Raw genomic sequence first — 17224 nt, 5'->3', positions numbered from 1 at the left:
CTGGTGGCCTGTGGGGCCTCTCGCTCTGCTCCTTGGGGAAGGGGTGTCCTGCCACCCAGACGCCCAGCGGCCCAGGACCGAGCTGCCCGCTGTGCTGCAGGGCTAGGCTGGGAGGGCCGCCCCTGGCCCGCGCCTCCAGGGCTGTCGGCGCTGCTCTGAGCCGGCTGTCCCGGCTGCAGGTCGTACCTGGACATGCTGAAGGTGGTGGTGTTCCGTTACCTCTTCTGGTTCGTCCTGGTCGTGGTCTTCATCACCGGTGCCACCCGCATCAGCATCTTCGGCCTGGGCTACCTGCTGGCCTGCTTCTACCTGCTGCTCTCCGGCACGGCCATGCTGCGCAAGCCGGCCAAGGCCCGGCTGGTGCTCTGGGACTGCCTCATCCTCTACAACGTCACCGTCATCATCTCCAAGAACATGCTGTCGGTGAGCACTGCCCCCGCCGACGCCCCCTGGGAATGGGCACCAGGCACGGCTGGGAGAGCCCTAGCGGGCAGGGGCACTGCTGGGTTTGCCGGAGCCCAAGGGAGCACCCTCTTAGCACCCCCATGCACCCTCTTTGGGGCCAGCCCCAGTTCCACTCTGCACCTTGCCCTGGCACCTTTCCTCCTTGGTGATCTGCCCATTGCCTGCTCCCCTGGCCCCATGGAGACATTCCCCAGGGCTGGGTGGGCGAGGGGGGCTCTGCATTCCTTGTCCGTGCAGAATTCAGAGCCCCGGGTGGCCCTGGAGCCAGATGGGTTGGGCATGGTTCACACGCCCCTGTGGGAGCCCCGCTTCTGCCTGTCCTTTCGGAAGCCCTGGCGGGGCATGGCTGGGCATGTTTCCTTTACACCCAGGGGAGTGTGCAGCAGAGTGGCAGGGGCCCGAGTGGGCAGCATGGGAGGAGGGAAATGGTCCCGGGGGCCCTCAGTGAGGGGGGACTGACCCCCTCCCCCACTCTGTCCCGGCAGCTCCTCTCCTGCGTCTTCGTGCAGCAGATGCAGAGCAACTTCTGCTGGGTGATCCAGCTCTTCAGCCTGGTCTGTACTGTCAAGGGCTACTATGACCGTGAGTATCCGTCTGCTGGGCAGAGCGCCCGCGGGCAGGCTGTGCTGGGCATCCCGGGCACGGCCATAGACATCTCAGGCTTGGACAGTATCTCTGGGGGGGGAGCAGAAGCCTCTTACTAGCCCCCCTGCTCTCTCACCCCCCCCCCCACTGTATGCCAGGGGCTTGGACCATGGGCCTATCCCAGTACCAGGGAGGGGCTGGCCCATTAAGGCCTGGGGTCCCCCAGTGTCAAGAGGCTGGGAGGGGCCGAGGCTCAGGGTGTTGTGGGGTTGGAAGTGGGGGGCCCAGCACTCTGGGAGGGGAGCCTGAGGTCTCCCAGTGTCCAGAAGGTGGGGGCTGAGCCCCGGAGATCTTGATAATGCAGCGTGGGGGTTGAGGCCCAGGGTCTCTGCATTGTAGACTCGGGGTTTTCAAGCCTGCCCTGGAGTGTCCACACTGCACTGTAAACCTGGGCTTACAGGTGCTGAGCCTGGGTCTCTCAGCCGTGCTAGCACATCCATACTGCGCTGTGCAGCCCTCCTGAGCCAGGTCCGCAGCTTGAGCTGTGCCCACACTGTGCAGCGATGGGGCGGGGCCCCAGATCACAACAGGACTCAGGCTGTGACCCTCCCCCCTAGCAGGGCGCGAGGACCTGGTTTCTGAGTGCTTGTGACCTGTCAGACAGATCTGTGTGTGGACAGAACGGGGGTGTGGGCTCAAACCTGATTCAGGACCTGGGTTAGTGTGCTGTGTAGACATAGCCCTAGTGCGGGGGACGGAGTCCGACCCAGCCTTGTGCTGCTGTTTTCCTTGCGGTTGCTGGGCTTCGCCTCGTGCCCTGAACGCTCCCGTCTCTCTGCTTTGCCAGCCAAGGAGATGGGCAAGGACCAGGACTGCTCGCTGCCCGTGGAGGAGGCTGGCATCATCTGGGACAGCATCTGCTTCTTCTTCCTCCTTCTCCAGCGCAGAGTCTTCCTCAGTTACTATTTCCTGCACGTCATGACGGAGCTCCAGGCCTCAGCCTTGCAGGCCTCCAGGTGGGGGCGGCACGGCCAGGGGATGAATGCTGGTGGGGCAGGCTGGGAGCCCCCTCACAGTGGCGGGGGTGGGGGGGATCTCCCTGTGAGGCATGATCCCCAGCGCTTCTGCCTCTGGCCCAGCCTGTGCTCTGAGAACCGGCCTAGGCATGGAGGTGGCATTCCCTGCTTGTGCCCCTGGCAGAGGCTGAAGGCTGCATTTCCCCCAGCTCCCATGGAGTGCTGGGGACTGGAGGCCCTAGTTCCTGTGGGCCCCCTCCCAGAGGCCAGCAGGGACTGGAGAGCCCGGCTCCCTGGGGCCCCAGGGGAAGTTGGAGGTGCCAGTGCTCTGCTCCTGGATCCCTCGTGCCTCGAGCGCTGGGCGCGGTGCCCTGGGGGCGGAGGTTGTCTCGCTGTGCTCTGGGGCAGGTGCCTGCAGCGCCCGGGTGGGGGGCGGCGTGCGGGGTGGGGGGGGGCGTGCCCTGGCTCACTGCCCCGTGCTGTCTCCGCAGAGGATTCGCGCTGTACAAGGCCAGAACCCTGAAGAGCATGAGTTCCCACCGGCACGCCGAGGAGAAGTCGCTGGCCCAGCTCAAGCGGCAGTGAGTCAGCAGAGAGGGTGGGCCGGGCCCGGGCCGGGAGTTCTCGCTGCCCTCTGCAAACGGGGGCCTGGGAGGCTGCCCGCCTGGCTCCGTGGGGGGAGATGGACCCCCCCCAGCTGGGGGTAGGGGAGGAATTGGGCAAGGAGAAGGTCTCCTGTACCCATGGCTGGGGCCCCTGCGTGCTGCCTGCGATCAGACAGACGGCCGGAGCCAGGGGACAGACAGTGACAACGCCTGCAGCTGCTCTGTGTTTGTGGCTGCAGGATGGAGAGGATCCGGGCGAAGCAGGAGAAGTACCACCTGGGGCAACGCCGCAGCGACTCCGCCGAGGCCCCGGACGAGGACCAGCCAGGTGAGAGTGGCAGGGCCAGCCAGGGGCACGCAGCCTGGCGTCATAGGAGCGGCAGCATCTCGAGCCCAGTGCTAGCTCCTGCTGCCACCCCCCAGGGAGTCGTGTGCACCCAGTGCCCTTTACCCGTTGGTATCCCCATGGGAGCCTGGCTGGGTAGGACGGGCTGTAGGGCAGGAGAGAATTGGCAGTGGCTTTTGGGGACCTGGGGTGCACAGGGTGGGGCTGCATGGCCCACCCCCGGTGTCCTGGAGAGTCAGGTGGCCCATAACCCCCCACGCTGAGCAGAAACATCTGTCTGTCCCTCCCTCCCACATGTGTCTGTCATTCCCCTGCCCCGGGAAGCCCCACCTCCAGCCCGGTTCTCCCCCAGACCCTCCCTTAGCAGTGCAGCGAGGTTGTTTGCCCTCAGATGGTGCCACCCCCGGGGTTCATGGCCCCACAGCAGCGCTAGTTCCTTCGCTGGCCTGGGCGCTGCTGGGGCCACCACTCTGTGCCGCGAAGAGAGCGAGCAAGCTCGGGGTCCTCCCTCCCTGTCCCACTCGCCCCCAAGCAGCCTCAGAGGCTGGGTCAGGCACACCGGGCGTGTTCATTTCCACGCAGCGCATTGGACGTGGCCTGTCACCTCGCCTGCCGTGCCCTGCCCCATGCCGAGCTCTGTGCTACGGTCTTGGCTGCCGTGGGGCAGAGTGGCTGGGTGCGAGCTGCTGCGGCCGACAGGCATCCTGCCCCGGCAGACGTGGTCCTCACCCTCCGATGTGCCCGTTCCGCAGAGCCAAGTGGCGAGAAGGACCCTTCCCGGCAGAGGAAGAATTGGTGGCGGCCCTGGTTAGACCATGCCGCAGGTACAGCCCGTCCCCAGCATGGGGCACTAACACGGGCGACTGCCCTCGGCTCTAACCCTTCTGCTGGGGGGTCACTAACGCCTGCGGGGGGCTGCAGCAGGGGCACGGCCGATCTGCCGGCTCGCCCGTCCCCTCTGCAGCCCCATGGCGGCAGCTCCAGTGGTGCCTTCCTCCTGGCTGGCACCGGTGCTGGTGGTCTGTCCTGCCCTGCATGGCCCCGAGCCCCTCTGCTTCCCACCCACACCCCGGGGCGCTAACCTGGTGTTTCTGTGCTTGTCGGTACTAATCGGTGAGGGGCTTGGGGACAAATCCTAGGTGCCCAGTGGAGCCCCTTTGTAGGCAAGTCCTGGGACAATCTCCCCCCCCAGCAGAGGGTCCTTGGAACCAGGCTTCAGGCTTAAACCTAGGCGGGGACTGGTTTCGTGCGCTAACCGTGCAGCTACTTTGTGTGCAGAATGGCTGCCCCGGGGCACTCGCCTGGGGCCCTGCCTGCAGGGGCGGGTGCCATTCAGCTGCTCGTGCGCACTGGTTCCTCCTGGGGAAGTCACTGGTGCAAACTGGCACATGGTCCCTGAAAATCCCCGCGTGCCGGGCTGTAGAGGTGCCAGCGTGCTCTGTGAGCGCTGCGCCCAGGGCGCTAGCCGCGGGCTCCAGGGCTGGTCGGTGACTGACTGATTGGGATGCAGCTGTTTTAATGCTCATCCGGCAGAGCGCTCGGTGGCTCTTCAGGGACTCCATTCTTGGCGCGTGGGTGCGTGAGATCGGATTCTTTGGCCATCAGTGTGTATAGGGCCGTCCTCTCCCAACCCTCCGCCCAAGGGCATAAAGGGGGGGTTCAGGCTGCTGCCCTGTGGCACACTCCCAAGCCTGTTCGCGATGGCCCCTCGCAGCGCCTGGCCCACGTACGAGAGGGATGCGGCCAGAGGGACGAGCTGCCCGTTGCTCTTTCTCCAAGTGCACATGGTGCGAGGGACGCCTGCCTGGAGCTGTCCCTCGAGAGATTGGATCCAGCCTCCCCCGGCTCCAAGAGGGGCTCAGGCAGGGCGCCGTCTCTCGGTCAGTGCCCCGGAGTCCACGCCCAGCTCCCAGGCTGCGTCTACTCAAAGCCCTGTTTGCCTGCCACCACCCCAGCGTCACCGTCCTGTGACCAGGGCTGAAGCAGCGTTGCTCCAGGGCGGCGTCTCCGGGACCCTCAGGTCGACCCGCAAGACGACAGACCTGTGACTCGTCTCAGACTCCACGTGCAAAGGGCCAGAGGCTGGAAACCCCGTGTCTGGTGCCTCAGGACCGACCTCCAAGAGCACAGCGGTCCGTGTCACTCTTGATACCAGCCCCCGGCCCCACGGGTATCAGTACTCGGACCACCGTGCCATCCTGCCTTGTGCCGATTGCCTGGGAACCACCTGTGGGACCTGGCACCATGGCACCAGCTCTCTTGGTATCTAAGCCAGAGCGGGTGCTGAGCGATTTATCTGTGGGTCAAATAGCCATCACCTCTCTCTCCGAGGTTGCCTTTCCAAATGGTCAGTGTCGGAGACGTCGGTACGCCAGGATAAGGGAGGTGTCCCTAGTACTGTCCTCTCCTCCACCGGGGCCTGATAGAAGGATCCCTCCCTCGGAGGAAGTAAAGTCCTCTTCCTCCTCCTGTGCTGGGCAGAGCAGGGCTCAGCTCCCACCCTACCCCTCCCCTGCCTCAGTAGCGCAGTGGAAGAGGAGTCCATGAGAGGTAGCAGGAAGAGACCTCACAGGGAGCTTGGTGAGTCACGCCAGCAGAACAGAATAATTCCAGGGCACCCCCACGCTGCACGTGGCCTTTGTTGATAGAGACCAGGGGCCACAGGCACCCCCCAGCGGTTCTCCACGGGTAAAGACATGGTAGGAACCAGCCGTGTTCGACCCACCGTGCCATGGTAGCTGAGGCAGCCTCTGGGGCCTGCCTGAAGAACGTCCCTGTTTCTCAAAGGCAGGGCAGCCCCGCAGAGCTCAGGCTACCCCCCTCCAAGACGCTGCTCGTTGGAAGAGGCGTCCGGATCGGAGGCCCGTTTTGGCAGGGTCGTCCTGCTGGTGAATTTCTACCCACCTCCACGCTTGGGAGCCCTCAGGAGTGGGAGCCGGCTGGGCAGCCAGAGTGGTTCCTCGAGCTGGGGCGTCCATGTGGCTTCCACGCCCTGCCCGCTTTCCCCACTGCTCCTCTGGGGTCCCGGGGAAGGAACTGGGGCACTGGGCTCCCTTTGTGCCCTCGGGTGGGGGTGCGAGGACATCTAGGGTGCAGCCAGGGCCCCATGGGCAGGCTCGGGTCTCACACGCGCAGCGAGGGTGGAGTCCGTGTGGAGCCCGCCGGGAGGAGCACTGTGATGGGGGTAAGCGGCTACTCTCTGGGTTGAACTGATGGTGCCCTGAGATACGCCGCACTCAGGGCAGCCTCCAGGTTGGCTCTGCCCCCGGGCCATAGGCCTGACTTCCCCTTATCCTGGGCTGTGCTGGTCAGAGCCCCACAGAGCCGTCAGCGCCATTCCCGCCCCCCACCAGGAGTCAGGGGGGTGGGGGCAGGGACCTTCCCTCCCGGGTCCCTCCATGACACCGGCTGTTGTGTGTTGTCTCCCCCGGCTCCCCACAGTGCTGCACTCGGGTGAGTATTTCCTCTTCGAGTCGGACAGCGAGGAGGAGGAGGAGGCCAGCTTGGAGGAGCAGAAGCCAGCCCAGCAGAGTGCATTCCAGGTAAGGGCAGCCCCCTGCCGGCCACCTGCTAGCCGTGGTCATGGCTGGACAAACAGGGTGTCCGTCCGTCTGTCCGCTCTGCCCGTCTGCCCGTCCGTCCAGCCGCATTCTGTCCACCTATCCCTGTCCTCATCCATCTGTCTCTCCTCTGTCCATCCCCATCCCCTGCCCCCAGCTCTCCCCTCGGTGCCTGTCCGTTTCCATCCCGCATCCTCCTCGGCCAGGCTGCAGGGCCAGCCCCTGGACTCCCTTGGTGGTGGCTCAGCGTGGCAGTGCCATCCCCGGGGAGACAGGACCAGACTCCAGTGCCAGGCGGGTTTGCAGACACCCTAGAGAGTTTGTGGAGCCTGGTGATATTTTGGCACAAAGCTCTGGGAAGCTCATGTCTGGGCAGGAACCGCCAGCCCTCTGCTCACACGGAGGGGCAGCGGGGCAGGTTGGTCCTGGGCAGGCCGTGCCTGCGGTGGGGCCGGCAGCTGCCGGACGCTGAGCTCTGCCCCTTGTCTCTCGGCTCCAGCTGGCGTATCAGGCCTGGGTGACCAATACCAAGTCTGCACTGAAGGAGCGGCAGCGGCAGGACCGGGAGGACGCTGAGTCGCCAGCAGGTGGGATTGCCTTGCCCTCCTCTGCCCCTTGCCCAGCTCACCCTGGCTGAGATCGAGGGGGGCAGGGAGCCCTCTGGGCTCGCAGCATGTCCCTTCCCAAGCTGGGAGGAGCCCTGCCCTGTCCCTTGGAGGGGGTGTCACACCTGGGGAGACCAGCAGCATCCCGACCCCACGCGGGGAAGGGGTGTCCTTCCCCCTGACCCCAATGGCTCCATTCCCCTCCCCGTCCTTCCCCCCTCCTCTCTGGGGCCCCATTCCCCTCCCCAGGACGTATGTGGTAATCCTTGCTGGAGAGGGGCCCTGCTCCCCACCCATTGCCCACAGGCTCCAGAGGAGCCTTGTCATGGGCCAGCCCGAGGGGGTGATGCCGGCGAGCCCCATGGAGGCTGAGCGTGACCGTCTGGGGGCGGCAGGCTGGGTTTGAGGGGTGTAACCTGCCCTGCCTTGCAGGGGATGGCAGAGACGGAGACGTCTGTGAGGCTGAGGCACCTGAAGAGCCTGAGGACCAAGAGGAGGAGGACACAGGTGGGTGGGAAGCTCTGGGAGATGGGGAGAGCTGGGGGTTCACGTCCCCTATGGCACCGGCACCCCATAGCCCTGACTGCCTCCCCCCCGTGCAAGGCCCCACTCCCTCCCCCCACACACCCAGAGTGGGATCGGCCAGAGAGCGCTCCCCATGGGGACGACCTGCCCTGTTCCCCCAGGGCCTGGGGAGGGGACGTGCCCACAGCCAACAGGGCAGCGCAGCCATGCCCCAAGGGGGTTGACGGGGGGGGGGGGTTGCCAGACTGGACCCTGCTCTGTGCCCGGCAGGAGGGAGGGGGCACCACTCACCCTAAGCCCAGCGTGGTAAGGCCAGGGCCGTGTGGGCCTCCAGCCCCACTCTGGGCGCGGAGCCGGGGACGCAGCCAGGTGCCTGGGGTTCACCTCACCTGCGGTGCTGCCAGGCCCTTGTGAGAGCAGCCAGGTGCTGAGTGAGCCGTGGCGGAGATCAGCCAGGGCCCTCCCTGACCTCTGGGGGGATGGGGGCCCCTCCTGAAGCTGGGTGCCGCGGTTCCAGAAAGCAGCTGTCCCTTCCCTCTCCCCGTCCCTGCAGAGAGAAGCAACATGGTGCAGCGGGCGCTGAACATGGTGCGTTTCCTGTGGGTGCTGTGCCAGGCCACGGTGGACGGGCTCACCCAGTGGCTCCACGCCTTCACCAAGGAGCACAGGGACATGTCCACTGTCCTGTGGGTGGAGAGATACGTCCTCACCCAGAAGCTGTGCCAGGTAGGTGTGGGCGGGGGGAGGAGCGCTGCAGGCGCCAGGCCGAGGGACGCTGGCTGACGCTGCTGTTCCCCTGGCAGGGAGACGAGGTGCACAGCGGGGTCCTGGACGACCTGTACCAGCCGGCGCCGGGCGACGAAACAGGCCTGCAGGCGGCCACTACCGTGGACTCTCACAACAGCATGGCTTCAAGGCAGGTGCATAGATGGCCTAGGGGGCCCGGGTAGGGAGCCGGGTTACTCAGCTTCCTTCTCTGCAGCCTGGTGCCCTCTCCGGCCACCTCTCTGCCCCCCAGGTGATCCCTCCCCCATGGCAGCCAGGTCTGCTGCTCCTCTCCTCCTGCCACCTGTGCTGCTGCTGCATGACCACCGGGGGCAGCACTATGGCTCTCCCCCTGCCACCCCAACCCTGCCATGCCCCCCCTGAAGCCCAGCATCGCCCAGGCCAGGGGGCTGCTCAGGGAGAGCCTGACCCTGTGCTTGTTGCCCTCCCAGTGGGTGCGACGGAGGAGACCTTCTCAGCAGTGGGGCTGAGGGCACGGACGACACCACCTCCCCCCTGACCACCGGCTACCACAGTGAGGAGCAGATAATGGCCCTGGTCTCCCAGGAGGATGTGGAGCGGATCCAGGGGTCTCAGGAGCTCCTGGTGTATCCCAAGAACCGGACCCGAACGGCCAGCGAGCTGCTCTCCAACAGGTAGCGGAAAGCTCAGAGTAAGAGCCGGGTCCATGCAAAGCATTGTGGGAAAGCCATGCAAATTAGCATGGCTCTGGCTAGGAAGGACCTTGCCTCCGAAGCCTGCAGCAGCCACCTGCTCACCGGGATGTCTCTTTCGGTTCCCCGGTGTGCCTGGCGGCCTCTAGTGGCAGGAGTCGCTGCTCCGTGGCTGCTCCGCCATCCCCCATGGCCGGAAGCTCCGGGCAGCACCCCCGGGGCTCCGTGCTCTGCACGCGGAGGTGAGAGACCCGGTTCGGTCTGTGCATTGATCTCCCAGGGATTCAGCCAGGCCCTGGGAGAAGGGGAGCCCTTTGCTCTGGGCTCCTGGAGTCCGGTGCAGCTTGCCGGAGCCAGAAGACGGGCAGTGAAAGGGCGGCAGGCGCTGGGGAAGGCGTTGCTAGGCTCCCGGCAGGCAGAGCAGGCCTGTACACGAAGACCCAGCTCCTGTGTAAATGGCACTCGCTCCAGGGGGGGCAGGACCCCAAACACAGGCCTCTGCCATGGGAGAGGGTTTCCCTTAGCTGGTAGCAGAGCAGGCCCCTTATCCAGTCGCTGGGCTCAGCCACTAGAGGGTGACACTGGGGCGCACCAAGCGTATCCCCTGATCCCGCGGGCAGGAGGATCAGCCCACATCTGGCTCTGTGCTTCCCAGGCAAAAGTACTTCCAGGAGCTGGAGGAGTCGGAGCAGTTCTACCGGTCCCAGAACCGCTTCCTCAGGCTGCTGCTGGCCCTGTACCACTTCGTGGCCGCCCACTCCGAGCTGCTCTGCTACTTCATCATCATCCTCAACAACATGGTGTCCGCGTCCGTCATCTCCCTCTTCCTGCCCATCCTGGTCTTCCTGTGGGCCATGCTCTCCATCCCGCGGCCCAGCAAGCGCTTCTGGATGACGGCTATTGTCTTCACCGAGGTGGGTGCCCGCTCCAGGCTGGCTCCTGGGTGCTGGAAATGCAGGCGCTGCCATGTGCCGGCAGGGAAGCCAGCCTTCGCTCTGCCCCCCGGTGGGCTGGGGCAGGGCTTGTTGAGCCCTGGGTCCTGCCTGGCTGCACGGTGGGGTGAGGCGTGTGGCTGCGGCTGAGCTCTGGGGCTCCCCGCTGATCCCCTCTACCCTCCGCAGGTGATGGTGGTGGTGAAATACCTCTTCCAGTTCGGGTTCTTCCCCTGGAACAGCTACTCCTCACTGGTGCGAAACGATGCCAAGCCCTTCTTCCCGCCGCGCATCCTGGGCTTGGAGAAGAGCGACCGCTACCTCAAGTTTGATCTCGTCCAGCTCATGGCTCTGTTTTTCCACCGCTCCCTCCTGCTGGTAAGAGCTGGGGGACGTTGGGGCCGATGTGTACGGCTTGTGGCTGAGCTGCCATGGGGCCACCTGCCTGAACTCTTGGCAGCCAGGCCTTGAGATTCACTGCCCCAGGCAGGGGACGGCCCTAGTCCTGGGTCCACCAAGCTCCAGGAAGCTTGGTAGCAGAGGTGGGGTGCTGGAATTTGGGGTGGCAGCCTTTCCCAAAGCTAGGGGTACACCCCTGGGGGCATAGGACCAGGTGGGGGCCCAGATAGCCTCTGAATGGCTCCCCGGCACCTCGGCACAGAAATCAGTCGCTCGTGGTTCTGGCCATCTTGGAGCAGTGAGGCCAGTGTAACCAGTCCAGCACATCTGCCTGAGGTCAGGGCGCTGGAGACAGTCGCTCGGAGGGGGGTGTCACCCCCCGGATTTCAGTAGGTGCCAGTGGTGGTACCTTAAGTGGTTAGTGATTTGGGAAGGAAGCGGGAGGGTGATGGGGCACAGTGCTAGCTGGGGGAAGGTGTCTGGTGCCCAGCCTCTGACAACACACCGAGGTCGTGGGGGAGGGCTTGTTTCACTGGAGGGGGTTCAGCTTCCGAATCCTGGGAAGCGCCTGGTGAGGGATAGCACAGCCGGACACGCCATGCCAAGCTTTAGGCTGGGCACCGCAGTGCCCTGATCCCGACCCCCAGCCCCCCAGCCCCAGCTGGCTGGCACTGACCCTGGGTGCTCCCTCCCCTGCAGTGTTACGGCCTGTGGGATCACAAGGAGGATGCTTTCGCCAAGTGGAAGCGCGAGGCCGAGCGGGCGGAGGAGGAGAAGCGCGAGGCCGAGCGGGCGGAGGAGGAGAAGCGCGAGGCCGAGCGGGCGGAGCCGCCACCCGTGCTGGACAGGGGGGACGGTGCGGAGCCCCCAGCAGCGAACGGGGCAGGGGCAGAGGCAGAGGTGGTGGCAGCAGGGCTGGAGCTGGCGCTGGAGCCCCAGCTCCAGGAGAAGGGGGCCGGGGCCGGGGAGAAGGGGAGCCACCTGCGCTTCCGGAAGAAGAAGGAGAAGAGGAGGTGGACCAAGAAGTGGAAGGCGGCAGCAACAGTGGCAGGTACATGGGTGGGGGGCTCCGGGGGTGCGAGCACAGTCCCCACTGGCGGGGGGGCGCTAAGGACCCTGGCAGGGTCGCTGGGCCATTCTGCTGGGATCCCCCTTAGAAAGCCTGGCACTGTGGGGACCCGCTGCCAGAGAGGGCTGGGGGGTGCCCGTCCGTGCAGAGCACAGAGCTCTCTCGCCCCACCCATCCGAGAGGCAGAAGCCCACGTGCTCGCTGCCCCCAGCCCACCAGGGCCGGGCATGCTGGGGGCTAACCCTTGATTTCTGAACGGCAGAGGAGGAAGAGGAGGAGAAGGAGAAGGAGAAGGAAGAGAAGCAGCACAGCCCAGCCCGGGAGAAGCTGAAGGCTGCCGGGCTAAGAGTCAAGCTCTGCCTCCTGGCTGTGTAAGTGACCCCAACCCTCAGCTGGAGGGCCCCAGCCTCCGAGCCTGCCACCACCGCACACCCTGACCCTGTCCCCGCCACCCCCTCCCCAGAGATTTGTCAGGTGCGGGACCGGAGGAGATGCCCACTTCTATGAACCAAGCATTTGATTTGCTGGATGGCTGCTGGCGGGCCCCTGGCTGCCTGTCGGGACCCGGGGGGCAGGGCCCTGCCCCTCAGCTGCCTGGGGGGACCCGGGGTGCCCTGGCTGAGCAGCCCAACCGGTCTGAGTTCCTCGCCTACTTTCAGGGCACAGAACATGTACCAGCCACTGCGGGGCTTCTTCTGTGCCATCCTGCACACCAAGTATCAGGCTGCTACTGACGTCTACGCCCTCATGTTCCTGGCAGACGTGGTCGACTTCATCATCATCATCTTCGGCTTCTGGGCCTTTGGGGTAAGCCGGGCCCCAGGGCTGGGCTGCTGGGCTGGCCACTCCCCCGGGGACCTGCAGCGCCCACTGCTCTGGGCCAGACCCCCGCCTCGCTAACCTGCTCCAGCCTCCCTGCGGGGCTGGTGCCTGCACTGCCCAGCTGGGCCCACGGCTAAGCGTTGTGCCCTGTAATGGCCCATCTCTCTTCTTCCCCCAGAAACACTCGGCCGCTGCCGACATCACCTCCTCGCTGTCGGACGACCAGGTGCCAGAGGCCTTCCTGGTCATGCTGCTCATCCAGTTCTCCACCATGGTCATCGACCGAGCCCTCTACCTCCGCAAGACCGTGCTGGGCAAGCTCATCTTCCAGGTCATCCTGGTCTTCGGCATCCACCTCTGGATGTTCTTCATCCTGCCAGCGGTCACCGAAAGGTAGTGCGGCCTCGGGGAGGTGGGGCAGCCGTCGGGCACCTCATTCGCTCCAGCCCAGGCCCAGCGGGCCAGAAGACGAGGGCACTGCCCAGCGCTCTGCTCCAGAGACTCCCAGCCCAGACCCTCGTAGTTCCAGAGGGGAGGGTGGCCCTGTGGTCAAAGTCCAGGTTCTAGGGAGTCAGGATGCCTGGGTTCTATTCCCATCTTGCCATTGGTTTCTTTGGGCAGGTCATTCCCTGGGGGGTGCAGCTAGATGGAGGAGCATCTGCAGACAGGACGTACGCGCTCAGTGCGAATTGTTCCTTACCCAGCCCCTTAATGCGCAGGCTGTGCGGGGTCTGGCCCGGCCAGGCGGGAGCTGAGAACTGTAGTGATGCACAAATTGCCCTGACATCTGCCGGCCTCCCCGTCTTGCTGACGTCTCTCCCCCCGGCTCTGCCCCTGCAGGATGTTCAGCCTGAACACAGTAGCCCAGCTGTGGTACTTCGTGAAGTGCATCTATTTCGCTCTGTCGGCCTATCAGATCCGCTGCGGCTACCCAACTCGCATCCTGGGCAACTTCCTGACCAAGAAATACAACCACCTCAACCTCTTCCTCTTCCAAGGGTAACGGGGACCTGCCTTTGATCTCAGCCAGGGTGGGCTCCACCCCGGCCCCCCTGCCCCTGAGCCTCACTCCCCAGGAGTGTGCAGGGACTGTACAGCACCGATGCCAGGGACAGGAGTGAAGAAGGATCCTGTACCCAAGGGGTGCTTCCCAGGACCCTGGGGGAGGTAGAATGGGATGGACCAGCCTGGCATGTGGCCAGGACCCCAGGGCTGCCCCTGAGCAGGAGATCCTGGGGAGGGGCATTCAGGGTGGACAGAGGGCAGCTAGTTCCCCCCAGGGTGCAGCCGGTGACCGCTCACTCTCCCCTTGCCCACGACAGGTTTCGCCTGGTGCCCTTCCTAGTGGAGCTGCGGGCCGTGATGGACTGGGTCTGGACCGACACCACCCTGTCCCTCTCCAACTGGATGTGCGTGGAGGACATTTACGCCAACATCTTCATCATCAAGTGCAGCCGGGAGACTGAGAAGGTAGGGCTCCCCGTCCCTGCTGCCCTCCCACCACCCTGCACCATGCCGTGCTGGAAACGGAGACCTGGCATGCTCGCCCCCCCCCCCCCCGCCTTTTGGGAAAGGAGGAACCTAGGCAGGAAGGATGGGCTCCCCCTAAACCCAAGTGGAGCCAGACTGCTGGCGTGTATAGCTACAAATGTCAGAGAGGGTTTTCTAAACTAAGCCGACAGGTGTGGAGGAGCACACGGTTCAGGCAGACACATCCCATAGGGGTGAAATCATTGAAGGGGAACTCTGTATCCTGGGAAATAGGACAGGAAAGAAGCTAGTAACGTCCAGGGAGGAGCTAGTGAGGTACAGTCAAATATCCAAGACTCTCATTTAAATATAACACAGGAAGGCAAGCAGCTGAATAGTGACACAATGTACAAGTGCTTCTCTACAAATACTGGCAGCCTAAACACTAAGACGGGGGATCTAGGACGGCTGGCATGAAATGAGGCTATTGATCGAATAGGAATGCCAGACACTTGGTGGAACGGTGATAATCAATGAGGCGCAGTAATAGCAGAATGACAGAGTAGATCGCCCTAGTGGGGGAGTGGCGCTGTGTGGGAAAGCAGAGTCAATACGGTAAAAATCTTAAATGAATCAAACCGTCCCTTAGGATCTCTGAGGCTAGGAATTCCATGCCTGCGGGATCAGAGCATAGCAGTCAGAAGGTACTGCCAACCACCTGGCCAGGGTGGTGATGGGGATTGTGACATGCTCAGGGAGATTTGAGAGGCTACGAAAACAGAAAACCCAGTGATCCTGGGGGATTTCAACTATCCCTGTATTGACTGGGACCATGTCACCACATGTTACGGACCAAGTCATGCACACTGGAAAAATAATCCCAACGGTACATAAATTAGCTGTTACCGCTCAAGAAAGATCTTGGAGTCATTGTGACTAGTTCTCTGAAAACATTCACTCAATGTGCAGCAGCAGTCAAACAAGCTATGTTAGAACTGGAAAAGGTACAGAGAAGGGCAATGAAAATGATGAGGGGTCTGGAACAGCTTCCATGTGGAGGAGAGATTAAAAAGACTGGGGTTGTTCAGCTTGGAAAAGAGACGACTAACAGGGGGTATGACTGAGGTCTATAAAATCATGATTGGTGTGGAGAAAGTGAATAAGGAAGTGTTATTTACCCCTTCACATAACACAAGTACCAGGGGTCACCCAACAAAATTAATAGGCAGCAAGTTTAAAACAAACAAAAGGAAGGATTTCTTCACACAACGCACAGTCAACCTGTGGAACTCCTTGCCAGAGGATGTTGTGAAGGCCAAGACTATAATAGGGCTAAAAAAAAGAACTAGATAAGCTTATGGAGGATAGGTCCATCAATGGCTATTAACCAAGATGGTCAGAGATCCCACACTCTGGGTATCCTTGGGTCTCTATTTGCCAGAAGCTGGGAGTGGACGACAGGGATCACTTGATAATTGCCCTGTTCTGTTCATTCCCTCTGAAACACCTGGCATTGGCCACTGTCAGAAGACAGGCTACTGGGCTAGATGGACCTTTGGTCTGACCCAGTCTGGCCATTCTTATGCCCAGGCCTGGGGACTTGAAGCTGAAAGGGTATTAGGGACAGGGTGGGGTGGAGAACATGAGGGGGCAGGGCAGGGTGGGTGAGCTGGTTAGGGCAGGGGGCTGGGTGGTGTAGCAGGCTCTGAGTTCCAGGACAAGTGAAACGAGTTTGAGGATCTCAGCTCAGTCCCTGGCATATCTGATTCAGCTGGCGGCCCTGCTTGGCGGAGTCTAGGACTGGCAGAGCAGGAGGCTGTGGGTTGGGGCTTGGGCATCAGCTGAGCTGCGTTGCAAGGAGCCCAGGGTCGAATAACGGGGGCCGGGGGCTGGGATTGAGGGGTATCCGCGCCGGGGGAGGGGGGGAGAGACCATGTGCTCCGCAGTCACTCAGGTTTTAACTGAGCGTGATCCTCGTCCCCCGGAGGGTGAGAAAGGCCTTGAGCCATTAGCGCAACCATCTCACCGGGGCGGGGCGCCAGAGAGGGTCTGTCCCTTCCCAGGCCTGGCCAGTGCCTGCTGGGAGCCCCACTGGCCCCGAGCTGAGCCCGCCCTCTCCCCGCAGAAATACCCCCAGCCCAAGGGCCAGAAGAAGAAGAAGATTGTCAAGTACGGCATGGGCGGCCTTATCATCCTCTTCCTCATCTGCATCATCTGGTTCCCGCTGCTCTTCATGTCGCTGGTGCGCTCCGTGGTGGGGGTGGTCAACCACCCCATCGACGTCACCGTCACCCTCCAGCTGGGGGGCTACGAGGTAATGGCCAGGCCAGGCCCCGGGCGTCCCACGGGGGGGAGCTCTGATCACCACCAGGGTGGTGCCGGGGCCCTGCTCAGCTCTGGCTGCCCGGTGGCGAGAGGGGGCTGGGAACCGTTCTGGGTTTGGCCTCAGACTCCCCCGTGGCGGGATAGGGAGTCGGGGAGGCCTGGCCTGTGCTTGGCTCGGCCGCCCTGTGCACCCCTCGCTGCAGGGAGGGCAGGTATCAGGGTAAGGGCCCGGACTCTTGGGTTCCCTGGCTGTGCCTGCCCCCCGTAACCCTGGGCACGCAGGGTCCGCAGGATGCTTCGAGACCCTCGGCCGGATGCCCGACCTCCTGCTCAGCCTTGCCCCAGGGGTTCCCAGTGGGTGCAGCGCGGCAGGGGGAGGCTGGTGCTGCTGCCTGGCTGCCCTGGGGGGTGCCAGTGCTGGGGCTGTCCCCGCCCGCTCCCCTGCCTAACCCCGGCTCCCCTTCTCCGCTGCCTCGCAGCCGCTCTTCACCATGAGCGCCCAGCAGCAGTCCATCCAGCCCTTCACGCCCCAGGACTACGAGGCGCTCACCAACCAGTTTGAAAGGCAGCCGGTAAGGGGCCCACCCCCAGCTGTGGGGGGCGTGGCCGGGCGGAGCCGTAGTGTGGGGCAGGCTCCCAGGGGGTGGGCTGGGGGGAGGTTGGAAGGGGGGGTGAGTGTGGGGGGCTGGGGGTGCTCATGCTAACCCATCCTCTCCCACAGAGGGGCCATGCTGGGAGGTACCCATGGGCGTGGGCTGGACCGAGCGTCCCCATCTCCTCCCAGTGGGGAGCGGGGCTGCTGCCAGTGCTGGCTGCCCGTGCCCTGCTCCTGCTGCCAGGCCACAGCCTGCCCCCTTTGCACCCAGCGGGAGTCGCACCCACGCCTGCCTGTCCCTAATGTGCACACAGGCAGCGGCTGCTCCAGCCCAGGGGCCTGTTCGCCCTGCCCCACACTCCCACCCTGATGGTCACTCCCCACTCCCGGTGTCAGTGATGGGGGGGCCGTGGCTGGGGCGGGGGCAGGGCTTTTGGGCGGGGTCCCTGCCCTGCCATACACCCCC

General features: G+C 64.0%; 1 protein-coding gene across 1 annotated transcript in view; it reads left to right on the top strand.

Annotated features, from left to right (window-relative positions):
• Positions 1 to 17224, top strand: part of PIEZO1 (piezo type mechanosensitive ion channel component 1) — a 100508-nt gene that overhangs the window by 79585 nt on the left and 3699 nt on the right. Inside the window, exons 25-46 of the mRNA XM_044986892.1 lie at positions 180 to 423; positions 951 to 1047; positions 1898 to 2066; positions 2558 to 2647; positions 2911 to 2999; positions 3770 to 3841; positions 6459 to 6559; positions 7077 to 7164; positions 7615 to 7689; positions 8261 to 8433; positions 8511 to 8623; positions 8925 to 9128; positions 9802 to 10060; positions 10268 to 10456; positions 11177 to 11528; positions 11809 to 11917; positions 12206 to 12353; positions 12547 to 12761; positions 13209 to 13367; positions 13691 to 13838; positions 15964 to 16152; positions 16643 to 16735. Of these exons, the coding sequence (XP_044842827.1) occupies positions 180 to 423; positions 951 to 1047; positions 1898 to 2066; positions 2558 to 2647; positions 2911 to 2999; positions 3770 to 3841; positions 6459 to 6559; positions 7077 to 7164; positions 7615 to 7689; positions 8261 to 8433; positions 8511 to 8623; positions 8925 to 9128; positions 9802 to 10060; positions 10268 to 10456; positions 11177 to 11528; positions 11809 to 11917; positions 12206 to 12353; positions 12547 to 12761; positions 13209 to 13367; positions 13691 to 13838; positions 15964 to 16152; positions 16643 to 16735 (3376 nt within the window). The remainder of the gene's footprint in view (positions 1 to 179; positions 424 to 950; positions 1048 to 1897; positions 2067 to 2557; positions 2648 to 2910; positions 3000 to 3769; positions 3842 to 6458; positions 6560 to 7076; positions 7165 to 7614; positions 7690 to 8260; positions 8434 to 8510; positions 8624 to 8924; positions 9129 to 9801; positions 10061 to 10267; positions 10457 to 11176; positions 11529 to 11808; positions 11918 to 12205; positions 12354 to 12546; positions 12762 to 13208; positions 13368 to 13690; positions 13839 to 15963; positions 16153 to 16642; positions 16736 to 17224) is intronic.

This window comes from Mauremys mutica, chromosome 14 (assembly GCF_020497125.1).
Source record: "Mauremys mutica isolate MM-2020 ecotype Southern chromosome 14, ASM2049712v1, whole genome shotgun sequence".
NCBI lineage: Eukaryota > Metazoa > Chordata > Testudines > Geoemydidae > Mauremys > Mauremys mutica.
This window is presented reverse-complemented; position numbering and strand designations above follow the sequence as displayed.